The 19,713-nt window shown below is 34.7% G+C and overlaps 1 protein-coding gene across 4 annotated transcripts in view; it reads left to right on the top strand.

Moving 5' to 3' along the window:
• The window catches only part of ERBB4 (erb-b2 receptor tyrosine kinase 4), a 1,181,951-nt gene that overhangs the window by 801,571 nt on the left and 360,667 nt on the right, over positions 1–19,713 (top strand). For all 4 annotated transcript variants that reach the window (XM_025405288.1, XM_025405286.1, XM_025405289.1 and 1 more), the window contains exon 5: positions 1,443–1,508. In XM_025405288.1, the coding sequence (XP_025261073.1) occupies positions 1,443–1,508 (66 nt within the window). The remainder of the gene's footprint in view (positions 1–1,442; positions 1,509–19,713) is intronic.

Below are 19,713 nucleotides of genomic sequence, written 5' to 3'. Positions count from 1 at the left end.
TCACTGATTAAAGTTATATTGTTCAGGCCAGATGGAGTCCTTTTCCTGTCAGCTACAATGAGCTTGCATTATGTTGTTATAATGTGTTTGGCTCTAAATAAACAGATGGCAGAGTGACAGGATATTATATACTGGTGATGTCAGCAGCAATACTTCACAAATAGAATTGCTTTAAATAAACTCTGTTGTAGCAAAGATCCCTGTACTTTTAAGAAGATGACTGGAATAGAACCTAAGTATTGTATTAACTTGGAAATAGTACAGTTTACTTTCTCAAAGGTAGACCATCTGAATGGTCTGAGATTCAGCCAGAGAAAGTGTCTGTTGAATTTATCTTAACCATGTACTCATTTAACAGAACAGGCTCACTTAGGCAATTTCATTGGAGGCGGGAAAACACTCCAGGTTGTAAGAACTTTCTGGTTGAGGAATTAAAAACTTGGATCAAGGAAAGATGGGAGCATCTGATCAGATGTTATTTGATGATATTTATGATATAGTTAACTTTGTTAAACACTTTAAATGGGAGAATCCTATTAACAATTATTATTAGAAAATTGTCAATGTTTAATAAGAAGCATTTAAGGAAATGTCATATAAAACATTTCTGTATATGGAAAAGTTTTAAGCTTTAATAGCTTTTTAACATCTATATTTTATTCCAAAAATGTGTCATGTGCCCACAGAAATTTAGAGTGAACCTATGAAATTCAAAAATAAGATTCAAAGGAAGTCGTTTTTACATGACTTCTTCCAGCTAATATTCTTTATTTTGAGTCCCGATGGGAATTTCTCTTTGGGACAGCTATGTTTGTTGAGGCAAATACCTATGGTAGAAGAAGATGCCACTATAGAAGATTAAGGCTTATATTTGAAAATGCAAATAATAATGTTAATAAACATTTTAGAAGCATAAAAATAATTGAAATTAAGCTTTCAAAAATAGCTTAAATGCAGGATTTTGCCATTTATTCTGATGATTTTTCATGTGTTTGTAAAAATATATTCTTGTTCTCACAGATTTCAACTTATTTTTATTGCTTTACTTTTTAATATATGCTGCTCTCAGTAAGATGTGATCTCTGGAAATTATATCAAGTAGATTAGATCAATAGAATAATAATGCTCAATAGTGAAAGTGAAACTTATTAAATATAATTATTTGCTTTTGATTTTCTGAGAAAATTCACAAATTCATTTATTTTATTTTCCTATAAAATGATAAGAGGATTTGAATACCAGAAGGTTGTACTTTAGTCTCACATATATTTGACATTCAAGTTTTCCTACTTAAGTGGGCATTTTATGGGCTATGTTTCAGCTCTAGTATGACATAAAAATCCTCGTAAAGGAGCAGGAGTATTTCCTTTGAGGAGTTACTCCTAGTCGAGGAGTGAAAGATTATAACGTGCATGTGCTTTTTCCCTTTTCCTGTTCTGCAGGTGGACGTTGCCATAAGTCCTGTACTGGCCGTTGCTGGGGACCCACGGAAAATCATTGCCAGACTTGTAAGTATTCATCAGTGAGAGCACACAGGTTTGATGTGGCCAAGGAATTTTTATGATTGGTACATTTCATGCCTCTGGTCATCTAAAACATGAAATGAACTATTGCCTCCTTGTGGTTGATTTGCTTTGGGCCAAGAAAACTACCCAATTTTGATTGCTTTCAAATGAAAATTAATATATACTTGATTCTTAGGTTTCTTCTTGGTTTCTAGGTTAATGATCTCAACAGCACAGCTGTGGTGATAGTAGCTATAACTTTAGAGTTTTTACATCACTAAAAGTGGGAAATCTGATGTGTACAAAATAGTTTTTACATCACTAGAAGTGGGAAATCCATTGTGTACAAAATTTCAGGTTAACTGGGTCTCTCAGTCCTTTCACTAACTATTTCACTATTCATTCATTACAAAGGAGAGGAAAGAAAAAAAGAAAGGGTACTACTATGTACCCACTGTATTTTTCCAGGCAGTGTTCCAGGCAGAGGGATACAAACTTTATGAATTATGGAAATAGTCACTATTGTTGACAATGACTATTGCCCTTAGTTTATATTGTTTCTTGGATTAGTCATTAGCTAAAGAAAATATGAAGCTATCATCATTGCTAAGATATATAGTAACAAAACATACTAAATATAAAGACAAATAGCTAGATTTTTTTCAGCATTCTTAATGTTGTTTAGTACTCAAACCAGCACTGAACTTTCATGAATCTTAAGAATAAATGATTTCTTTAAAAATGAAAAATAAAATGTCCTATACAAGTAGTAAACACTCATTCTTCCTGCTGCAATAAAAATGACTGAAATATGATATGGAAAAAAAGTATAGTAACAAGTTGACATATATTTCTTTATTAGCGTAGATGACACAGAAAATATTATTAAAGATTCAAACATACAAATATTACACGCTTTGATGAAATTTTACAGATTTCTAATTTGTCTCAGTTCACATTTTTCTAGTTCTATTTGCTAGATTCTCTTTTAATAAAGAAATACAAAAATAATTATTTTATTGTGAACCACCAAAGAATAAAAATACAGGAGAGATATTTTCAATGATAAATGATTTCTTAAATTTATTAATTTTAATTCATGGACATTCTCATATCCAAAATTCATGAAATAGATAAGATTATAAGGTAAAATAGTATCTTCCCATGTGGGTCCCACCTTTTTCCCTCAGCTATCCATAGGCAACAAATATTATTGGCCAGTTTGGTGCATTTTTCCAAAAATAGTTTATGTATACCCAAGGAAGTAGGTATATAAGCACTCACCCCATTTTTCATTCAAATATTAGCATGTTTTGCATGTTGTACTACAACTTGATTTATTCAACCCATGCGTATGTATGAATTATTTGTAGTATTAATTTCTAGAGGTGAATTTGTAGGGTCATAGACATGTGGATTTGGAAATTGGTAGAGAACAGCAAAATGGAGATCTTGTTTTCTATTGAGGTTAGAACAATTAGCTCTACCGAGAGAAACGTCCATAAATGCCTATTTCCATCCCTATTCTTTGGACAAAGTAGTTCATTAGGGAATTTTTGGATCTTTGTCAAAGGGTTAGATGCAAAATAGTCAATGTAGATTTAAATTAACTAGTTTAATAGAAACAGTGTTTTATGGCAGGAATGTATTGACAAGAATTTTAAACAGGCTTTTAAATGAGGTGAGATTATTGTGTGAAATTCATTCACAACATTTGGAGGTATTCTTTTAATAGCAAAGAAGTCGAGGCTAAATTGCATCCCAGCGCTGGTCTGACACACATGTGGCCATTTACAGGAAGTCAGGTTCTCTAAAATAAGGAAAAATCTGCAACACTTTGTGATGAAGCGACAACCAAAGAGACTGTGAAAGTGCTAGATATCCACTGGTCATTTCATGACAGAAAAAAACTTCCGAGGTATCAAAATTAAAAGTGAGTTTTTACTCACTCACCTACTTATTTTATGTATTCACTGATTTATTTTACAGAGGGGTCAAAGAGGCTTCTGCAAAAGTTCCTCCTTGTGGCTGAGCCACTCTGGTGGGCCAGGCCACACCCTCCTGGTAGAGGAGGGGAGTCTCAGGCCCATGGGGCTCCGCTAGTACTGTTGAGGGACTCACCATAGATCTGAGGGATGAAGGAGCTTAGATTTGGGAAACGCTGGGATGGATCCCTCTTCTGTTGAGTAGGGGGACTTAAGACACCCTGATGTTGTGTTATTCCTCCAGTGCTAGATCCCAAAGCAAAATTACTTCCTCCCACCACCTTTCAGATTTCACCTTTGGTTGTCTCTTGCATTACTTTCAGGGTTTAGAGTTGAATTTAACAGGTAGGAAGAAAAAGGTCTCTGCCATCTTTTCTACATCAGAAGTCTCACACAGTATATTCAATAATACTATTAATTAAAATTAATACTATTAAAATGAAAATAAGAATTTAATTATTAATTTCATCTGTGTCTTATTTTATGTGTATTTTTACAGATTACAAAATGCAGTAGCATTGATTATATGTACAGATTTTATAGTCATTTCTCCATATCACTGGCTTCCAGATGGCAAATTCACCCAACTGTAGATCAAAAATATTTGAAAAAAAAAATTAAAATAAGAAACAATTAAAAATAATACAAAGAAAAAATACATTATAACATCTATTTACATAGCATTTACATTGCATTATGCATTATAAGTAATATAGAGATGATTTAAAGTATACAGGATGATGTGTGTAGTTTATACTCAAATACTATATGCCATTTCATATAAGGAAAGAGAACATCTATGGAATTTGGTATTTATGGGGGTCCTGGAACCAATTTTCTGTAGATACCAAGAAAGACTCTGTGTATACATATTATATATTATATATACATAGATGGTGAATACTTGTTCTCAGAGTGAGATATATGAGTAAAAAATGTGAAAATCACTGTATTAGGGTAGAATGCGGAAACAACATCTATGAGTTTTCCCTAACTTTGATTGAAATTTTCTTTCAATTTATACAGTGCTTAAAATTCTGAACCTTTTAATGTATTTTAGTAGATCTGCTTATGTTGGCTAAATTTTACAAAAGTTATAATTTCCACCAACATCTCTTATTTTTGTAATAGACCACTTTCAGGATACTTGCCAAGCAGACACTTGGCCTTCTCCAAAAAACAACCCCTTCTAGATCGTCAGCACAAGAAGGCATGTTTGTTTTATGGGATACTTTACCCTTTACTTCATAGGTCAGTGTTTATCAATCAGAAGTGATTTTGCCCCACAGGGGACTTTTGGTAATTTGGGTTGTCACATCATGGAGGAGGGGTGGGAGGGATCATCTTCTGGCACTGGTAAAGTAGAGACCAGATATGATGCCAAATACCCTATAATGCACGGGAAAGCCTCTCCTACCCCTACGCAAACAAAGCATTAGTCAGTACAAATACAAAATGTTAATAGTACTGAGGGTTGAGAAATCTTGTAATATGGGTGGAAATTGACTAGGCTGGGCCAATCAAGTTCTCTCTCCAGAGAATTTAGATTTGGGATCTAGAAGTGCTGGTTACATTACCTTAGAAACATGAACTTGAACAGATATTAAAGCTAATTGAGATTTCCATTTTTGGACTATGTATGTTAATGAAAAGCAGAAAGAACCAGTCCCCAAAGACACTAAAGAATAAAGCAGTCATACAGAGAGTTGAGGAAAGGAAGAATAACAATTTTTGACAATGTTTACCTCCTAGTTCTCTGGGTTTCATGAGGTCCAGCTACACTTCTGTACTTAGGTTCCATAAGAAACATGATGTTCTTCTAGTATATTTGAATGGAGGGTTTTTTTTTTTTCTTTTCTTTTCTTTTTTTTGAGACAGAGTCTCGCTCTGTCGCAGAGGCTAGAGGGCAGTGGTACAATCTTGGCTCAATGCAACCTCTGCCTCCTGGGTCCAAGCAATTCTCCTGCCTTAGCCTCACATGTAGCTGGGATTACAGGCATGTGCTACCAAGCCTGGCTAATTTTTCGTACTTTTAGTAGAGATGGGGTTTCGCCATGCTGGCCAGGCTGGTCTTGAACTCCTGACTTCAGATGATCCGTCAGCCTCGGCCTCCCAAAGTGCTGGGATTATAGGTGTGAGCCACTGCGCCCAGCCTGAATGGAGTTTTACCACTTGCTGACAAATGCAGGTGGGAGGAAGTCCTGACTAAGAAAATCATCAAGTTATAATTCATGTATCAAATCATCAGACGTGAAATTACTTAATTCAGCTAATTTTTCAGCATAGAAGCTATCCTTACTATAATCTAAAATTGGCTTAACAGCCACTGTGCTTACCCTACAAAGCCTACCAAATTTAAACTCAACAAATACATGGACCTGATAAACCAGTACAAATTTTATTTTATTTTATATTATTTTGTTTTTGAGACAGTGTTTCACTCTGTTGCCCAGGCTGGAGTGCAGTGGCACAATCGTAGCTGACTGTAGACTGCACCCTCACCCTCAAATTCCTAGGCTCAAGCAACCCTCGCCTTAGCATCCTGAGTTGCTGGGACTACAGGCACGTGCCACTGCACTCAGCTTTTTTTTTTTTTTTTTTTTTTTTTTTAAAGTAATGACAGGGCTGTCTCTTTGTTGCCCAGACTGGTCTCAAACTCCTGGCTTCAAGCAATCCTCTCTCCTTGGCCTTCCAAAGTGCTGGGATTACAGGTGTGAGCACCACACCAGCCAAATTTTAGAATAGTATAAAAGTTAACATAGAACTTTATTAAATATTTTCGTTTTAAAAATACATTTTCACAATATTCCTGTGAGTTAAAGAGGGCAGTTACATTAACCCCATTTTACAGTTGAGTAAATATAAGCAGAGGAAATGATTAAAGGGTTAAATTTACACAGCTAATACCTGGAATTTTAACCTAAGTGTTCTTAGTCTAAAGACAACTGTTTCCTGGATACAATATTTTGTAGCACAGTTTGGTAGTCTAGGAAGCTGGATTTGAAATTAGCCAAAAGATACAAATCCCAGTTGTTTCCACTTTCTATCATGGGAAAATGACTTCATCTTTCAAAATATCATTACCACATCTATAAAATAGAGATAATTATACTTACCTGAGGGTTTTTTGTTTGTTTGTTTGTTTTCTTTTCTTTTCTTTTTCGGGAAGTGGAAGGTGGGGGGCACAATGAAGTTCAATACAACAATGCAGTTGAAGCGCTTAAATAATTATTAGTGTATCCAAAACCCAATCAATAATAGCCGATATTATAATAAACTAGAAAGGGTAGTGTTAGAAAACTTATTCCAATTTAAATCTGAATGAATGAATATGGAAGACAAACTCCTGTAGGCCAGTTCCACCTTGTGAAGTCTACTGACACCTGGTGGCTGGGACATGGAAGAGCAAAAGCCCTGGAGCGGGGTTGGAGGCTGCCTGCCCTTGACATTCATTCCTGCCCTCCTCTCTCTCTCTCTCTTAGTCTGAGCTACTTGAAAGTGAAATTTCTTATCCATATTTAAAGAGCCCAGCATCCTGAGGCAAAAAGTATTTTGGAACTACTCAAAAATATACTTGTTGTAAGATCAGAATTTTAGAATTTAGGTTGTATTTTTTGAGAATTAGATCTCACGGGAGATTCCATAACAATACGAGACCTCCAGAGACCCCATACAGTTGTAACACACATGATTCATTTTTTAAAAGTCAATTATTTTTGGCTTCTGTAGATTTCCAGTGACTCTTCTGTTAATTAAAACGTATTATTTACTCTTAGGTCCACTAAAGATACACTTGTATCTGACCCTGACTTAACTTTTAAAAAATCATAAAACATGCTATGTAAGTTTTTGACAATATTCTGCTTTTCTAGATTGACTATATAAAAGTACATTTTAGAGTCTGAAAGACATACTCATATGTTATTTACAAGTGACCTATTTCCCTATGACTACAGTAAATTTACTTTAGTGAAGACTTCTCTGGAAGTATTCAACTTCATGATTTACCAAATATTTCCTTATTTTTTATGGATAATTATTCTCTGAGACTTTCCATACATTGGGGAAAAGAGAAAAAAGTATTAAAAAGTCCCACACCTCAGCTAAGGCAACTGAAGTGAAGCATATATTTCACTGACTACACCTTATCAGTGCTGACATCTTCCCACAGGTGTCTCCTAGCAAATGTGCTGGGAGTTATCCTCTTTGTCACTAAATGGTGAGAAGCCACGCTAAAGACAAATGGCCCAGGCTCTGGGAGAACAAGTTCATGAAAATGAATGACTTGTTAGGGTGAAATGAAGCAAAGAGTGGTGATCAGATTGAAAAACATCTCTGAATAGAGATACAGAGAAACAAAGAAACCGGTCACAACAACAGTGAGCTTCAGGGAAGGTCTGTGGGAGGCCAGAGGTTTTAAACAGAAGAAATGAAGAAAAGGTTTTTGTTTTTGTTTTTAATAGATTTAGCTAAATAGGAAAAGAATGTGAACAAACCGTCAACTTACTATGAACAACAGTTCACTATGCAAACCTACCAGACAGAAATTTCAGTAAAATGTTTTACATTTTTAGTAAAATTTAGTACATTTTTAGTAAAATTTAGTAACATTTTGCAAGTTATTTTGTGTACTTGTTTGTGTGCCACAGTTAGCTTGATTGCATGTTAGATAATTTAATTGTGTCGTTGTTCCTCCATAGCATTTAATTATGTTCAGACTAAACTGTGAAACTAGTATGTTTTTTAAAAAATGTTTTTGTAACATATGAAATATTTTTCTAGATAAATTCTTTAAAAAAAAACTCATTCAACTTAAAGAATTTTGTAAATATTAATGTAAGTAGATAGTGCTTGTAAAATCTAACCAAGTGTTCCCCTCTTCCTGTGTTACTTATGAGTCTGATTTTCTGAAACATCATGAATTTATTATTCTTAAATCCTTCTGGATGTTAGAGCATCATGACCTTATAAACCTAACAAGAATATTTCTCACAGTGTTGCAAAGGGTCGAAAGAGAACTTATGATGGGACACTGAGAGCTACATTACATGTGGAGCAGTGACTCAAACTTGAAAGTACTTTTAAGCTCAGTTAAATGGTGGCTGCATTGCTCCATAGCACAGCTTAAGTAAATTGATTCAGTGGATTAATGTAGTCATGTCAGGGGAGACAAACTTATCTGCCATGTGAAGTCTGAAGCTTATAGAAGTATTATTTAGCAGGCTTACGGGTAAGAATGACAACTCTCTCTATTCATAAGAACTGAGTTATAAGGTCTGAGCTCTATAGGTTTTAGGTATGAGAGAGATTAAGGTTTAAGAAATAAATAATAATGATTAAAGAAACAAAGTTATCTCTGTCCCTGCAAGATATATGAAGCACACTTATCTCATTTAAAGTAGATACTACATGTCCTTTTTTATCTTTAAGCACAATATCAGGCCAGCTCTCTCCAGTCTCCCATTATCAGAAAGGGTGGTCATTTCATTTTACACATTCTTTTTGTCCTGCTAGGCCTGATGTTATCTCAGTCACTGCATTTTGAATAAGGAGGGGGAAAAAGGCATATATCCAAATATTACAGTTTGATTTTCCTGACCCTTGCATACATTTTGCATTAAAGTAGTCATAATTATAACCACTCAATATACCCTTTAGTTTTCTAAGTTGCTTTATAAGTGGCGTTTCTTGCTGATAAGCTGATTGAAAAATATGAGTTTGACAATAGATTAAAAACATTATTTATTGTAGAAGTTGAAATGCCACAAAATTAATGAAGAAATACATACTTTAACCACTGGAGTGAACAGACATACTTCTCTCCATTTAAATGTCATTTAACTGACTAATGCATTACTTTAGCGAAAAGAAAAGTCCTTTTGATGGGATTTACCTCTTACTTCTTACTTACTTATGACAGTCTTTCTAGACTGTCACAAGTAATAGAACCTGCCAGCTTATCTCAAAATCTTTTTTTAAATCAAAAATAGAATAATAGTAAAATAAAGATAAGCACTGTATTTTGTGGTTGTTGTAGATAATTGTTAATATGGGTAGTACTATACTGGCAAAAGAAAACTTTGTTCCAGACAACATTTTATGTTATTTATTATTTCCATACAGACATTATAGAATATGCTAGGAAAATTTAGAACTTATTTAGCATTTTCCTCAGTAATTTATTATGCTTGGGCATGAAGGAAATTGGTTTTAACATTTGCAATATGTTAAAAGTTTCAGTTTAATAGTAAAGGTGAAAAATAAACCAAAACCTTAGCGTGGCTTATGCATTTTATTTATTCTTAAGAAAAATGTTAGAAATATATACGTCTCCTTTTATGTATTCCAAAGTGTACCTGGAACTCCTTTGAAATAGAATAAAATCTAACAAAATGATTATATATTTTTGTTCCTCAAAATTTCAGCCGGAAACGTTGCAGTTGAAAATTAAATTGTATCTTTCTCCATGAAATTTTCAAGAATTTCCTGTAGATTGTGAAACCAAAATGACAAATTATGAAGATAATTAACTAATTATACTCACACACATGCATACACATATAATTTGTCTAAAGTGTAATTGTATTTACATTCTTTGTGGAACAATTGTTGTTTAAAAAGAAGGTGCCGATGTGGTAAATATCCAATTAGAGCAGAGAAAAGCAAGTGGGAGCTAATGGGAAACAGGGAAAGAGCTGAGCCAGCAGGCACCATCAATCAGGATAACAGCGAGTCTTTGTAAACGCCAACATCTTTAATTAAAACCCTTGTATTTTACTAATAACTTTGCACATCCATAAGCCTTCTTATTGAATTCAGTTATTCCCACTTTTCCTTTTTTGGACTTATAGTTTCTGGAGATATTGCGAAATTAAAGTAAACATTACAATGAGCTAATTACTTGATTACATTGAACATTTCAAAAAGTGCCCCAATAATTTACTGGTAGAAAATGAGAAAAATCTTCCCTGATGTGCTCTTAATTTTGACATAAGTTGATAATATTTGTTGTAATGTAATGACTTTTCTCAAATATTTAAAAGAACAAGTTGTTTCATTTTAACTACAGGAAATGTATATATTTAAAATACTCTGTATATTATGGTTTAATGGGATTCAGGAGATAATGCCAAGCCAAGAGCTTCAGGGGTATAAAGGTATATATAAAATTGTTCCTGTTCTGTGGGCATACTGTGGGTTAGATATAAGACAAAGGTGAGGAATGTTGGAAATGATCAAAAACAATATTAAACTGGGACATTAGGTAACTAGAGATTTGGTCCTACCTAACTCTATTTAAGAACCTCAGTTTCAACAAGTTCCCTTATCTTATATCTATCTATCTATCTATCTATCTATCTATCTATCTATCTATCTATCTATCAATCATCTAGTGTATATGTGTGTATTACTACATATATAGTTATAGATTATATAGATACAGATATAGATAGATTGGGAGAATGTAAACCGTGGGGTGTTGTGCAGATAGCTATTCTAAGCAGAGAGATCAGAAGGTGAATACTCCACATTTAAAGGATTATTAATAGAACATTGAGAAGAACAGTTAGATATATCTGAAAGTTCTACCAGTAAAATAATTTTGTTATTTTGGTAGTGATGACAACTTATTCTGAATTATTTGTGTCTTCACAGCAAAAGAGCTGACTGTCATTAGAGTAACTATATTTGACTATCAAAGAGAAAATTTCAAAATTACCTACATGTGACATGCTTCTGATGAATAGGACAGCCATACTATTTTGGCTACAGAAATGGAAAGAAGTGAGAGATATTATTCTAGGAAAAGCAAGCACTTCCATACGACTCTCATGGTTTGAGAATTTAGCAAGCATGAAGAAAGATATTCTCTTTAAAGTTCTGCCTTAAGATTATCTGAAATGTGTTATATTATTTTTCAAATTAATCAATTTGGTTAAATAAATAAGTAAACAGTATAGGGATGAAAGAGGATAAGAAGGGGCAACTGGATACAGGTCAACTTCTCTTGTACCAAGTCACATTTTTGCCCATTATATTAGAATAAATGTGAATTCACTAAATATCAGACATGTCAATATTCCATTTCTGAAGCCAATATAAATTTTATATATTACTCAACAATTTATAATATTATCATGGCTGCATCTCTCCATTACTATGGGCACTTTCCAAAGAAATATGCACTCTATTAATTTATGATGAGTTATAAAAACATACAAAAATATTTTTTAAAAATAATTTGTACATATTACTGTCTCACTGAAGACAGTTATTTTTGGTCTATCTAAAATCTTTTTGCCCATGAATTGTGTTATAATGGAGCTGATAGAGCATTATGACCACAGGAATACCTACAAGTTTTGTTCCGATTTCAGTATTTCTTGAGTAACTGTCACACAGGGTGATTATTTTCCTCTTTAATAAGTATGTTATATGTATTTAAGATGTATGTAATTTCATTGACTAGAAAATAGAATGAGGGAACAGAAAAAAAAGACAGATTCTGATGTTAACAACTAGTTGCTGATAATTTAAAAGAAAAACCAAGCTACAATATTTCACCAAGATGTAACCACAAAATTAAATGAATAGAGAACTACTGCATTCTAAGATAGAAATGCCCATGCTTTGCAAATGTCAGTTCTTCTAAAATTAATCTATATTTTTAACTATCTTATTCAATTATCAATGCTTTTTTTCTAAAGAATCTCTTAAAAATATATTTAATAAAAATAGCCAGATGAGGCCGGGCGCGGTGGCTCAAGTCTGTAATCCCAACACTTTGGGAGGCTGAGGCGGGCAGATCATGAGGTCAAGAGATTGAGACCATCCAGGTCAAAATGGTGAAACCCCATCTCTACCAAAAATGTAAAAATTAGCTGGGCATGGTGGCATGCACCTGTAGTCCCAGCTACTTGGGAGGCTGAGGCAGGAGAATAGGTTGAACCGGGGAGGCGGGGATTGCGGTGAGCTGAGATTGTACCACTGCACTCCAGACTGGCAACAGAGCAAGACTCTGTCTCTAAATAAATAAATAAATAAATGGCCAGATGTTTGAAAAGAATAACCCTGTGGAATGATTTTCCCTATCAAGTGTTAAAATGTTAAAAAGTAATAATTATTAAAACAGTATATAACTGGTTCAGAATGGTATTGCTTAAATGCAATCTAACAAAGTTAGACATTTGGAGGCAAGTGTCTATAGTAATTTAGTTTTTACAAAGGTGAAATTTTAAAAAAATGACAAAAGCATAGATTATTTAACAAAGAGAGTATGAATAAATGGTTCACTTATGGAATCAGGTAATGTTAGGAACCCTACAATAAAACAAAAGACATAAGATGGGTTATACATTAAAAGTTTAAAGAGCATAAGATAGACTATATAGATAGTCTATAAGTAGATAGACCTATACAGATTGATGAATTATAGATTAAAAATTTAAAAACACGTGATATAACTGGAAGTACTAGGAAAAAAATAGAGGTAAAAATTACAGGATGATGACTCTCTTTTTAAATATGACATAATAAATACAAAATAAAATGTAACAAAAAGATTATTTTCTGGCCAGTCACGATGGCTCATGCCTGTAAACCCAGCACTTTAGGAGGCTGAGGCAGGCAGATCACTTGAGGTCAGGAGTTCGAGACCAGCCTGGCCAACATGGTGAAACCCCATCTCTACTAAAAATGCAAAAAATTGCCAGGCATGGTGGTGGCACCTGTAATCCCAGCTACTCGGGAGACTGAGGCATGAGAATCGCTTGAACCCAGGAAGCAGAGGTTGCAGTGAGCCAAGATCACATCACTGCACTCCAGCCTGGGCGACAGAGGAAACTCCATCTCAAAAAAAAAAAAAAAGGGGGGGATGCTGGGCACAGTGGCTCATGCCTGTAATCACAGCACTCTCGGAGGCCGAGGCAGGTGGATCACCTGAGTTCAGGAGTTCAAGATCAGCGTGGCCAACATGGTAAAACCCCATCTGTACTAAAAGTATAAAAAATTAGCTGGCCGTGGTGGTGGGCGCCTGTAATCCCAGCTACTCAGGAGCCTGAGGCAGGAGAATCCCTTGAACCTGGGACGGGGAGGTTGCAGTGAGCCGAGATCATGCCACTTCGCTCCAGCCTGGGCAACAGAGCGAGACTCTGTCAAAAAAAAGAAAAAAAAAGGAAAAATATTATTTTAACTGCATTATAGTTTAGTCTGTATTTTTAAAATAATTTTAATTAAAAAGAATGGAACATTTACACAAGAAATCTGCAAAAAATGCTTGACATTACTTATAATCAATGACATACAATTTTATAAATTAAAAACATATTCAGATAACTCCTAGTAAGAATGAAAGTATGGAACTTGGAACAGTATCAGTTATTCTTGGTGGATTATAAAGAGGTAAAAATCACCATGTAGACTAATTGGTCATTTGTGTCAAAGGATTTAAAATATGCGTTTTCTTGAACCATGAAATGTATTATTTTAACACTCAGATTATTATATGTACAAAACAAATGTTAAATAGTGTATATTACAGCAGGATTTATAATAGTAAAAAATACAAACAGAGCAAATAGCTTAGAAAGAGGATTCAGTTAGGGTATATTCATACAATAGTATAATATAGAGCTTTGAAAAATAATACAGCAGAAGCATATTTATGCTTCTACAAAAGACAATTAATGATATAATATTTAGTTAAAAATAGCAAGCTATAAAGTGAGATAATAACTACCATTCATCGATTAATTAACACCAAGAGCCAATATTTATATAATGTTCACTGTGTATTAGGCACTATTCCAAATTAATAATTTCCCGTAATATATAAAATCTTTGTAACAGCTTCATGAGGTAAGTACATTTGTTATTTTTATTTTATAGATGAAGAACTAAAGCACAGAGAGGTTAAGCAATGTGTCTAATCTAGCACAGCTATTATGTAAAGTCAAAATTAGCTATTATGTAAAGTCAAAAATTATGTAAAGTCATCTCCAGAGAACTTCCTGTAGTTATCCATTGTGCCAGTTTTATACTAACAGCTTCACATGAATTATTTCATTTCAACCTCATGAATCATTTCAGTATATACACTGGAAACAAGGTAGGAGAGACAAGAGGAAGTGGGGTGAGAGAAAGTTCTGAAGGAGGAGAATAAGAGATTTCTGCATGTAGAGAAATGTAGACTGATGGAATAATTTTTTGGAGTCAGGAAGGGAGATTGTGTCCCCTTCTTGGATTTGAAAATTATAAAGATCTGCGTTATTTTGAGTTACTTTTGATTGTGTGTTTTGTGTTTTCTTAACTCTCACACTAGTGTGGAACCATAATAGGGATGTCAAGCATTCATAGAGACTCAAAAGTTGACATTGGTTGTTATTGCTGTTGTAAGAGAACAAATAAATTGTCTTTAATTCTACATATTTGTAGTTAATTATATTTCTCTGAAAATAGATACTGCATATGTAATTTCAGAATTTTAAGAAAGGAAGTAACAACAAATATAATAAGTAATACCCTCTTTATTGTGACATGACTTTTTTTTGGTAAATTTTGAGGATTTCTGAACTTTTGTCCCGATCAGAGGGATTATAATTTTTATCAATATATTAATCATGCATAAAAGCTTTAATGTCTATAGATTATATTATTTTCTATAAATGTATTGCTTGCAGAGGATCTAAAAAGTTGTTTTGCATTGGCCCACATTTTAATATACTGCCATGTAGGAGAAATTCAGACTGAACGATCCCAAATTTCCAGTAATGATGGTGGGAATAAAAAGCACAAACCTCTGAGAATGGTCAGTCTCAACGGCACAATTCTGAAGACAAGGCATTATGACAGGCTGTATTGTGCAGTGATTTTCCATATCCTCTGGGATCCTAAAACTACAGAAAAAAGAAATTTTATCACCAGTGACTCTAAATTCCTGAATTCATTAGAAGGCTAATTTGCTGCACATGTATAAGAAAAGCACAGAGATTGGTTTCTCTGATTTCTTAATTTGACCTTTGTTCATGCAATAAGGCAGTGCTTTCAGATTGCTGGTTGCAACTTGGTAGTAGATTATAAAATCACTTCAGTGCATCCTGCCCAACAATACATTTTTATTGAAATAGGATAGATTGGAATGAAATTGACCAGATTAGAATCAAATAGAAAAGGCAGTATCAAAATGCTCTTGCATTAATTAGACTCAATATTATTCCTCAAAACATTTCATCAAGTATGTGTGTACTAAGCCATAATACAATGTTATTTGTATGTAAATCGTGATTTATGTTTTAATAAAAGTTTGAAAAACGCTACAAAAGTGCATTATTTGACTCGTAGGAGGATGTATCTTTTTTTTTTTTTCTTTTTTTGAGACAGAGTCTCGCTGTGTTGCCCAGGCTAGAGCACAGAAGCACAATCATAGCTCACTGTAGCCTTGAACTCCTGGGCTCAAGTGATCCTCCTGCCTCAGCCCCCTAAGCAGCTAGGACTACAGATGCACACCACAATGCCTGGCTATTTTGTTTTTCTTTTTTCTTTTTGGTAGGGACAAGGTCTCATTATGTTAGCTAGGCTAGTCTCGAATGCCTGAGCTCAAGAGATCCTCCTGCCTCAGCCTCCCAAAGTGCTGGAATTACAGACGTGAGCCACTCTGCTTGGCCTGATTGTCTTTTTTTTTTTTTTTTTTCTGAGATGGAGTCTCACTCTGTCACCCAGGCTGGAGTGCAGTGGTGTGACCTCGGCTCACTGCAAGCTCTGCCCCCAGGGTTCACGTCGTTCTCCTGCCTCAGCCTCCTGAGTGGCTGGGACTACAGGCACCCGCCACCATGCCCGGCTAATTTTTTGTATTTTTAGTAGAGATGGGGTTTCACCGTGTTAGCCAGGATGGTCTCAAACTCCTGACCTCGTGATCCACACGCCTCGGTCTCCCAAAGTGCTGGGATTACAGGCCTGAGCCACCGTGCCCAGCCCTGATTGTCTTTTTTAAGAAGATAATCCCAAATGTGTTCTACGAGGAGAAAAACTAAACATATCCTTCTGTATATACTCAAAACATGCTTGTGGTGTAACTCTTTTAAGTGGTTTCCTCTAAAAGTCTCTTTTTCTGAGGTATAGACTTCAGTGTTGGCCCTCTCTGGGTCTGAGATTTAAAGAGTATTTGAGTAATATCTTAGTTTTCATTATCATCACTCATAGTCATGTTAGTTAAAATAGCCTCAGCCAAGCTGTTTTTCAGAGACGTAATATAGACACGTGTTTGATCACTTTAGCTGTTTGGTGTTGCATTTAAAACAGTTTCTGAAACTATCTTCCTCTCCCCTTTTAGTCCTTTTGATTTTTACATTTAGACACCTACTATTTGTGACTCTTAACTTAATGAAAACATATAAATGAAGACATATAAGAGTCAGAAAACTAATTTTAAACTCCACTTTGATAATAACTTATCATTTGACCTGGGATAAGCTAGTTTTTAAATGTTAACTTCTTCATTTGTAACACTGGGATAATGAACTTGCTCTGCCAAATGCACAGGTTATTTTAGTATAGGTTTTTGTTTTAATTCATGTGATATTCAGTTCATAAAGCTAAAAGTAATAATGCCTTCCCATCAGTAAATATGCTCCCCTCAACCTACATTTTTTTATAAAGTGATTACTTTATGGTAATATTTGGTATATATGTGTGTACTTATATTTACATATACACATAAGCACATAAAAATTGTGGGATTTTGTTTTGTGTGTTTTACAAAAATGGGTATGCCATATCTATTCTTCTAATTCTTCTATCACTTACTTTTGTTTCACTGCACATTATATTTTTAAAATCCTTTCATTTCAGTACATAGAGACCAATCTCATTCTTTTTTTCTTTTTCTTTTTTCTTTTTCTTTTTTTTTTTTTTTTTTTTTTTGAGAAGGAATCTCGCTCTGTTACCCAGGCTGGAGTGCAGTGGCGGGATCTCGGTTCACTGCAAGCTCCGCCTCCCAGGTTCACGCCATTCTCCTGCCTCAGCCTCCCAAGTAGCTGGGTGGGACTACAGGCGCCTGCCACCACGCCCGGCTAATATTTTTTCTATTTTCAGTAGAGACGGGGTTTCACCATGTTAGCCAGGATGGTCTCCATCTCCTGACCTTGTGATCCGCCCGCCTTGGCCTTCCGAAGTGCTGGGATTACAGGCGTGAGCCACTGCGCCCAGCTTTTCTTATTTATTTATTTATTTATTTATTTAACGCTATAGCTATTTCCCAAGTTATGATTGTACAATAATTTACTTAAGCTATTCCTTATTAGTGGACATTTAGGTTACATTGTATTATTCTCAGTTACAACTAATGAACATTTTTATATACATATTTGTCCACAGATGCACATTCTTTTGTAAGTCAGATTTCTAGAAATAGAACTACTTGGTCACATGTGAATTTACATACATAAATTTGATAGAGACAAATTAGTCTTCAAAAAACCATGTATCAATTTATACACCCACTAATAGTTTGCCCAATTCTTCACCCTCATCAAAACTAGAAACTTCTTGGAATACTCTGAAGAAGTAGTGATATTTCTTAGAGATGTCTGAACATTACTTTAGATTTGCTCATAAACAAGTAAGTTTATTTCTGTTTTAATTTTCTCATCAATAAAATGAGAAATTTGGACTAGATAGTATTTATTGGTTCAACAGATATTTGTTCATTGTTTACCTAATATGATGTTCTTTTTAAATCTTAACATTCTTTGAGTACTTTCAATTTTTAAAAACATTTTTGAGACAAAATTTTAAAATATTTATTATTTTTCTCAAAAAATTTTAAATATTTTCTGCTGCATGGCCCAGGCTGGATGGCAGTGGCGTGATCTCGGCTCACTGCAATGTCAGCTTCCTGGGTTCAAGAGGTTCCCCTGCCTCTGCCTGGCTAATTTTTGTATTTTTAGTAGAGACCAGGTTTCTCCATGTTGGCCAGGCTGGTCTTGAACTCCTAGCCTCAAGTGATCCGCCTGCCTCTGCCTCCCAAATGCTGGGTGTGTAGGTGTGAGCCACTGCTCCTGGCCCTTCTGTGGGTATTTTCATTGCAAAATTGGCATCCTTTTTTTTTACCACTGAGAGAAAGAAACTCATTCAGATGTATATTGAGTGAGAGAGAGATTATATTTATTTTCCTCTACTAGCATTTTGGATAGGGAATTAGAATAAGCAAAAGAAAGAAAGTAATTTTTGTTGTCATTGTTTTTGTTTGTTTTTCTATCAGGTTAGATGTGGAGATGTCTGTTATAATGCACAGTGATTTTAAAAACTTGAATACCAACTTTTCCATATTTCTTGGTGTGTGAAAGATCTATGATATAATTATTACGATTTTTTTCACTACTTTATCTGCAATCTATCATTTGTTGGCAGATTGTAAGGTGCAGACCTCAGTTCTAATTTTGAAAAATAGTCTTAAAAAATGATACGGTATTCTTATGCAGATTCATACTCTTCCTTCATTGCTTTGAAATCAGTATCTACAGTCCTGTGAGGAATATGCAAAATAACTCACACTCTCTCTCAAGAATATTTTTATAGTTAATGTAACAAGGCAATATTGTTTTTTGAATCTTGACTGACAAACTGTGGAGATGCTAATAGCCTACTAAGAAGGGAGAATTTCCCTGGTGACCAAGTGTGTGGTTTAAAATCAGCTTTAAGGTCCCTCAATGAATCATTGATCATGTCTTTATAAAACAGGTTGAATAAAACGTCATTAAATAAATGAATAAAGCAGGTGGTGATAAAGAATAGATTAAACAGAATCCCTTACCTCTTTGGCACAACTAGCAATATTATCATGTCATAGTCCATGGGTCACCAGGGATTCATCAGGTCAAACCTGATTAGTAGCTGCCAAAATATGGGCCTACTCTTTTTGTGTGTTTGTTTTTTGTTTTTTGATACGGAATCTCACTCAGTCACGCAGGCTGGAGTGCAATGACGTGATCTCGGTTTACTGCAACCTCCGCCTCCCGAGTTCAAGCGATTCTCCTGCCTCCGCCTCCTGAGTAGCTGGGATTACAGGCACGTCACCACGCCCGGTTATTTTTTGTATTTTTTTAGTAGAGACGGGGTTCCTTTTTTAGTAGAGATGGGGTCTCATGATGTTGGTCGGGCTGGTCACTCGTGACCTCGTGATCCATCTGCCTCGGCATTCCAAAGCTCTGGGATTACAGGCATGAGCC

Source organism: Theropithecus gelada, chromosome 12 (genome assembly GCF_003255815.1).
Source record: "Theropithecus gelada isolate Dixy chromosome 12, Tgel_1.0, whole genome shotgun sequence".
Taxonomy (NCBI): Eukaryota; Metazoa; Chordata; class Mammalia; order Primates; family Cercopithecidae; genus Theropithecus; species Theropithecus gelada.
This window is presented reverse-complemented; position numbering and strand designations above follow the sequence as displayed.